The sequence below is a fragment of the Pipistrellus kuhlii genome, unplaced genomic scaffold (assembly GCF_014108245.1).
Source record: "Pipistrellus kuhlii isolate mPipKuh1 unplaced genomic scaffold, mPipKuh1.p scaffold_m20_p_3, whole genome shotgun sequence".
Lineage (NCBI taxonomy): Eukaryota > Metazoa > Chordata > Mammalia > Chiroptera > Vespertilionidae > Pipistrellus > Pipistrellus kuhlii.
Window position 1 is genome coordinate 2457501 of NW_023425529.1, and position 6648 is coordinate 2464148.

Sequence of the window (6648 nt, forward strand, 5' to 3'; positions counted from 1 at the left end):
TTCCGGGTTCAATTCCCATCAAGGGCACATCCCCAGTGGGGGGTGTGCAAGAGGCAGCTGATTGATGATTCTCTCTCATCAATGTTTCTAACTCTCTATCCCTGTCTCTTCCTCTCTGTAAAAAATCAATAAAATATATATTTTTTAAAAAGTTAAAAAGAAAAAGAGCCGAAATCGGTTTGGCTCAAAATTAAAAACACACACACACACACCATCATGGCCCCCACGGCCCTGTGAACCCCCTTAGGCAGCAGGGGCCCTAAGCTCTCTGGCCCAGCCGCTCCTCCCGCCGCGCACCACAGTCCCCAGCAGCACAGCCTGTGCCCGCTCTGATCCGGGTTCCCTCTGCCAGCGCCCTCACCTGGCCCCTCTATCTCCTTGAAAACCAGGTGACATCTGGAGGCCTCGCGCCCCCTCCCTGACAGAGCGCTTCCCAGGGGAACAGGCACCCTGCGCCAGCTCTGCTCTCCCGGCGGGTGGGCGCCTGCGGGCCTGCCTGGTACGTGGTTGTTGTCTCCATCACCAGGCCCGTGCCCAGCACAGAGCAGTAACGCTGTGCTACGTGTTGAATAAATGGAGGAATAAGGACTGCCTAATAACCCTGCTTACAATAACGAATGTTAATTGAACGCTCGTTTCCTCATTTAACCCTCACAACAGCCCTGTGAGCTCAGCCTTATTGCCACCCCCGCTTTACAGATGAGGGAGCGGCTGCCTGGGGGCCCCGGTGACTTACCCCAGGGACACCTAGGACATGGCACTGAGCACGGACCCAGCAGCCTGCACCGTCCGATACCCGAGTCCCTTCCACCTGGCCCTGCCCTGCCTCCTGCCCCCCAGCCAACACAGAAGACCCTGGTGCCCTTCTCCGTCCTCCTCCACGCCCCTCTGAGCACCCAACCCCTCTCAGTGCAGCTGTCACATCCCCCACGGCAGGCAGGCCCACCTGCGCCCGTCACCACCTCACCCCCTTCACTTCTGCATCCGCACCCCCAAAACCCCCTCCTCCAGGCCGACCCACCACCCTCAGACACGGTACCACGCGGCTCGGAGCAAACTAAGTGCCTGCCCCAGGGATCCCTGAGGCGCCTCTTCCTCCCTCCGCTGTGTCCCCAACGCCCTGTCAGTGCTGTCCTTGGGGAGACAGGGGGGGGAGCAGACAAGGAGACTCTGGACCCTGCGGGCCGGCACCCTGGGTGGGGGGCGCTGTCAGCACCAGAAACGGCAGGCACCTGATACACTCTGTGTTTTATGAATGAATGAATGAATGAATGAATGAATGGGAGAGGTTCAAGGACCCAAGGAAGAGGAGCTGAGACAGAAGCCCCACGTCCACTGCTGGGGGGAGGGGGGAGGTCTGGGGAAACTTCCCATGAGCACTCACTCCTGGGCCCGGGAGAGAAGGAAGGAGACTTCATACCCGGCGGCCGCCGTCAGACACCGCGTCCCCACGTGGACTCCCGCCCAGAGGGCAGCGGGACCTTGGGGCGCACCCTGGGGCGCAGGTCTGTCCTGGCGGGGGTTGGGGCCTTTACGTCCCTTCATCGGAGCCCCTCACCCAGGTTTCCCCCGCCGGGCACTGGGGACAAGGCCGCAGGGGTCAGAGAAGGGGGGTGCCCTGTGCTCAGAGCCAGGGGGCCCGGAGGGCAGAGGCCGCCATGCCTCCCAGGGGGGCGCCGGGGGCCTGTGTGAGGGGAGCTCAGTGCAGGAGAGGCAGGGCCCCCTGTGAAGAGTCGGGACCTGGGTGGGGGGGGGGTTTCCTGAGGCGGAAATCAGTGCCCGGGGGCGGGGCCACCCCAACGCCCGCCAAGGAGCCCCCGCGCGCCGGCGGGGGCCGAGGGGCGGGGCCGAGGCCCGGGGGGCGGGGGTGCCCCGGGGGCGGGGGGTGCCCCGGGGGCGGGGGGTGCCCCGGGGGCGGGTCCGAGGCCGGGGGGGGGGGGCGGGGGGTACCCCGGGGGGCAGGGGTTCCCCGGGGGCGGGGTTCGAGGCCCGGGGGGCGGGGGTGCCCGGGAGGCGGGGAGCCCCGGGAAGCGGGGGGGCCCCGGGGGCTGGGGGGGCCCGGGGGGCGGGGGACTCCGGGGGGCGGGTCCGAGGCCTGGGGGACGGGGTGCCCCGGGGGGCGGAGGTGCCCCGGGCCGGGGTCTCAGGGGTCGGTGGGGCCGGTGGGGTGGGTGGGTCGGGGCTCGGGCTCGGGGCGGGCACTCACAGCAGGTCGGGCCGGTGCCGGTGCAGGATGGCGCAGAAGGCCAGGCCGTCCCGGAAGGAGCCGCTCAGGTCGCGCACGTCCACGCCGCGGTAGCCCTCGCACTGGCGGCGGCACCAGGCCAGCAGCGCGCCCCGCGGGCCCGCCATGCGCCGCGGCTCCGCCCGCCCGGCCGCGATCGCTCTCCCCGCGGCGAGGACCGGGGACCGGGGACCGGGGACGGGCGGCGGCGGGCCTGCCCGCGCGGCTCCCAGCTCCGGCGGCGGCGGGCGGGGCGGGGAGGAGGCGGGGCCCGGCGGCCGTCCTCGCCCGGCTCCGCTCCGGCTCCCCGCCCGCCCGGACCTGCCCGGACCCGCCCGGCCGGCCGCCGCCCACCCGCCGCCGCTCCCCGCGCTGTGGGCGCCGCCGCGTCCCCGGCCTGGGTCCCGCCCGCCGCCCGGAGCGGCCCGGGGGCGGCGGCCTGGGCCCCACCCAGCGCCGGCTCCGCCCCCAGCGCCCACCCTCACCCCCGCCCACAGCCCCCGCCCCTCCCCGCGGCGATCCCCACTCACCCCTCACTGTGGGGCCGCCCCGAGCCCCGAACCCCCCGCAGACCAGCCCGGCCCCGCAACGCTGCCCCCACCCGCCGCCTCCACCGCGCAGCCCGCCGGGAGCTCTCCCTTCCCCTCATCCGAGCCCCGCCCACTCCTGGGCCTGAGCTCCCACCTACAAACCCCCCAGCTTCCCGGTCTGAAACTTGGGGGGGCTTCTCCCCCAACTCAGGCCCGTCAGACGGTTCCCCTGCAGACTCCAACGCCCCCCACATAGCCACCTCCACCCTGTGTCACCCCCGAAACACCCTGCCTCAGTCCGCCCGGAGGCTCCATGCCGGGCCACACCAGCCCAGGGGTCCCCTCGGGGAGGGATTGAGCCTGACCACCTGCCCTGCAGGATTCTGACCCCAGTGTAGGCTCTGGGGTCGCCCCCTCCCCACTGGGCCCCTCCCCTGCCCTGATGAGGGCCGTGATGGGCTGGGCGGTGCTAGGGGAAGGCCCTGTGGGAAGCAGGCCCTTGTCTGGCGGGGCACTGGGTATCCGGCCTGGAGCCATCTCCTGCTCCCCCTTAGAGACCTGGGGAACGACCCCTCCCCAGGGCCGCTCCAGAGATGAATCAGCCTCCGCTGGCTGGCGGCCGGCCATGGCAGTGATGTCACCCTGACCAGCACGCTGCTGAGCCAGGGTAGGTCTGTGGCTGCACCACCCCAGCCCCGGGAAGGAGCGGGTCTTAGTCATCTGTCACCCCTCAGCCTGGGGGCGGGTGTGGAAAGAACAGGGATTTAGGAGTCACATGGACCCAGCCTCACATCCTGGCTTTTCCCACTCACCCCGCCATGTGATCTGGAGCCGCCCTGAACCCCTCAATTTCTATATCTTAAAAATGGGGATAATTTCTTTTTTGGGGGGTGGGGTGGTGATAATTTCTTTGCAGGGTGGCTGAGAGGATTAAGATGTGCCTGACCTTTAGGCATCAGTATTAATGCTAACTATTGACACCTGGTACCTGGCACATGTGGTAAAACGGATGAAGCATTTCATACCCAGCTTGTCACCTGAGCCTCGAATAAATTATCGAGCGGGGAGGTGGACTTAGGGAATCCCCCCTCCTGGAAGGCCGACTGAGCCCCAGCCCTGGGTACAACGATGGCCCAGGGCAGGGGACCCCAACTTGCCAACCTGGGCCAGCCTCACCCCCTGGATCTGTCTGAGGCTGGAAGGCCACCACCTAGGCCCCGAGTGTGGACCCTCGGGCTGCCATGGGCAGGCTGCCCCTGTGCTGTCACCCCTACCTGCTCTGTCCTCTCTGCGAAAGCAACTCCAGGAAAGGAGGGTTCCAGGTGCCCTCATTCTATGGGGGACTTGGCCTCGGGACCCTGATACCAGCACCCACGTTGGCCTTCAGAGTCCTCCAGGACTCTCATTAAAACCCTGTCCTCACCAGCTTAAGGTCCCCGAAGACAGCTCCAGGTCTGACCTTGACCCCATTGCCATATGGCTTCCATGGCAGAGCCCTCTGGGCTCCCGCTGGTCATTTGTTTGTGGGGTTTATAAACTCGTTCTTTGAGTCAGCTCATGGTGATAGGAAGCAAGAACCTGCATGACCACAACTGTGTGACCACAGGCCAGACAACTCACCTCTGCAAACCCCAATTCCCCCCCCCCCCCCGCCCCGCCTTTAGAACCAGGATAACGATCTTTGTTTTGCCTGTGTCCAGGGTTGTGGGTAAGCAGGTGAGATAATAGATGGAAAAATGCTGTGCAGTCTGTAAATCCGGGTCCCGGCGGCAGGAGAGGCTGTTTACAGGTGAGGTCAGAAGCCACAGGCAGCTGGGCAAGTCGGGTCACTGGCCCCAAGTGAGGCCGTAATTTCAGGATTAGGACCAAGGGCTTTGGGGCCGCCCTTCTGTGCTTTTCTTTGTTCTTAAACTGTCAATTAGAAGTGAATACATTCTTTAAAAAATTATTAAAGTAAAATAAAGCTGAAGTTCCTGCCTGACTGTCTCTCCCTCAAACCCAGCCCCTCCTAAGAAGTAGCCACGGTTGTCAGTTTGAAACTTAGCCTTCCAGGCCTTGTGCAGCACTCCCAGGACTCAACGAACACCGAGCATCTGAGCCCAGGGGCTCCTGTCCTCAAGGAATTTGAATTCTAGCTGGGAAGAAGGGCAGTAAACAAGGAAACAAATCATGCCCAGCCGCTGTGGCTCAGTGGTTGAGCATCGAACTATGAACCAGATCACACAGTTGGATTCCCAGGCGGAGGACATGCCCTGGTTGTAGGTTAGATCCCAGTGCGGGACCTGCAGGAGGCAGCCGATCAATGATTCTCTCTCATCATTGATGTTTCTATCCCTCTCCCTTCCTCTTTGAAATCAATTTAAAAAATTTTTTAATTAAATCAACAAGGATTATTTGAGATGGTGGGAGGTGCTCAGAAGGAAAAGAGCAAGGTGCTGTGATGGAGACCATGGGAACAGATAGGGTGGCCTTCAGAACAGCTGCAGGTCTCCTGAAGCGGGGCAGGATGCTGGCAGGGCAGTGAGACAGACTTCTTGCGACTTTTTTTTTTTTTTTTTAATATATATTTTTATTGATTTTTTAACAGAGAGGAAGAGAGAGGGATAGAGAGAAACATCGATGAGAGAGTCATCGATTAGCTGCCTCTTGCACACCTCCTACTGGCAATGTGCCCGTAACCAAGGTACATGCCCTTGACCGGAATCTAACCTGGGACCTTTCAGTCCGCAGGCCGACGCTCTATCCACTGAGCCAAATCGGTTTCAGCTTCTTGCGACTTTTTGTCCAGCACGCTGAGGAAGGAGGGGCAGAAGCTGGATGAAGACACACGGAACCACAGGGTGGGAGAAGTTAACAGGGAATGAGCCTGGGAATGAGTGAGTGAATGAATAACCACGACCTACGACCTACTGTTTACATTTTTCCCCCACACAGATCTCAAGGTAAGTTTCAGAAAGATAAAAGGGAGAGGAGCCGAAACCGGTTTGGCTCAGTGCATAGGCCTGTAGACTGAAAGGTTCCAGGTTCGATTCTGGTCAAGGGCATGTACCTTGGTTGCAGGCACATTCCCAGTAGGGGGTGTGCAAGAGGCAGCGATAGATGTTTCTCTCTCATCGATGTTTCTAACTCTCTATCCCTCTACCTTCCTCTATGTAAAAATCAATAAAATATATTTTAAAAAAAGGGAGCGGACCCCCATGGAGGGCCCTGGAGAGGCGGTGGGGGAAATGAACTCCATCATTGCCCTGAGAACCTCAGGCTGTGAGTCTACCTGGTTCTGCACCTGCTCAGAGGCCGGTGGACTCGGTGGGTTCATGTGTGCATGTGTGTTCCTGGGGGTGGAGGCAATGCCTCGCTGGCCCTATTTCACCCACCACCTACTCTCTGTGCCACTGAAGATCCTGGATGCGGGTGTCAGCCGCCCAAGGTTTGACGTTAACATCTACAGAAGGTAGGGATCTGCCCACCCTTGCATGCAGCAGGCCTGTTTCTGATATTTCTGTCCTCCAGAAATACTATCTCGGGGCCCGAGATGTATATACAAAGATGTTCATTGTTCACAGCAGAGCACTGGGACCAGCCTAATGCTCCTCAGGAAGGGACCGGTGATTCGGTCTCAGCACAGCTGGACAGCAGAGAAACCCGCAGCCGTTAAAAGAATTCATGCAAATACATTCTGAAGTGGGAAAGCAAGCTGCAGAATAACAACTATAATAGGAACCCGTTGTTGCAAACAGTATTACACCTCTATATGACATGTATGTTTATGTATCTAAACACTTCCAGGTGCATGTATCTGGCATGTTAACTCATCAAAGGCAGGCAGGGGTTAACGGTAGGTTGGGATTGATGGGTATGACAGGCTCACTTTTTATAAGTCACTACGGTTTGGAT

General features: G+C 61.2%; 1 protein-coding gene across 2 annotated transcripts in view; it reads right to left on the bottom strand.

Moving 5' to 3' along the window:
* MICALL1 (MICAL like 1) overlaps positions 1 to 2518 on the bottom strand; it is a 25511-nt gene extending 22993 nt beyond the window's left edge. Inside the window, exon 1 of one of the 2 annotated variants that reach the window (XM_036459366.2) lies at positions 2207 to 2518. In XM_036459366.2, coding sequence (XP_036315259.1) covers positions 2207 to 2352 — 146 coding nt within the window. In that variant the 5' untranslated portion in view covers positions 2353 to 2518. The remainder of the gene's footprint in view (positions 1 to 2206) is intronic. The other variant, XM_036459365.2, reaches the window with a different exon arrangement.
* Between the last annotated feature and the right edge of the window lie 4130 nt (positions 2519 to 6648).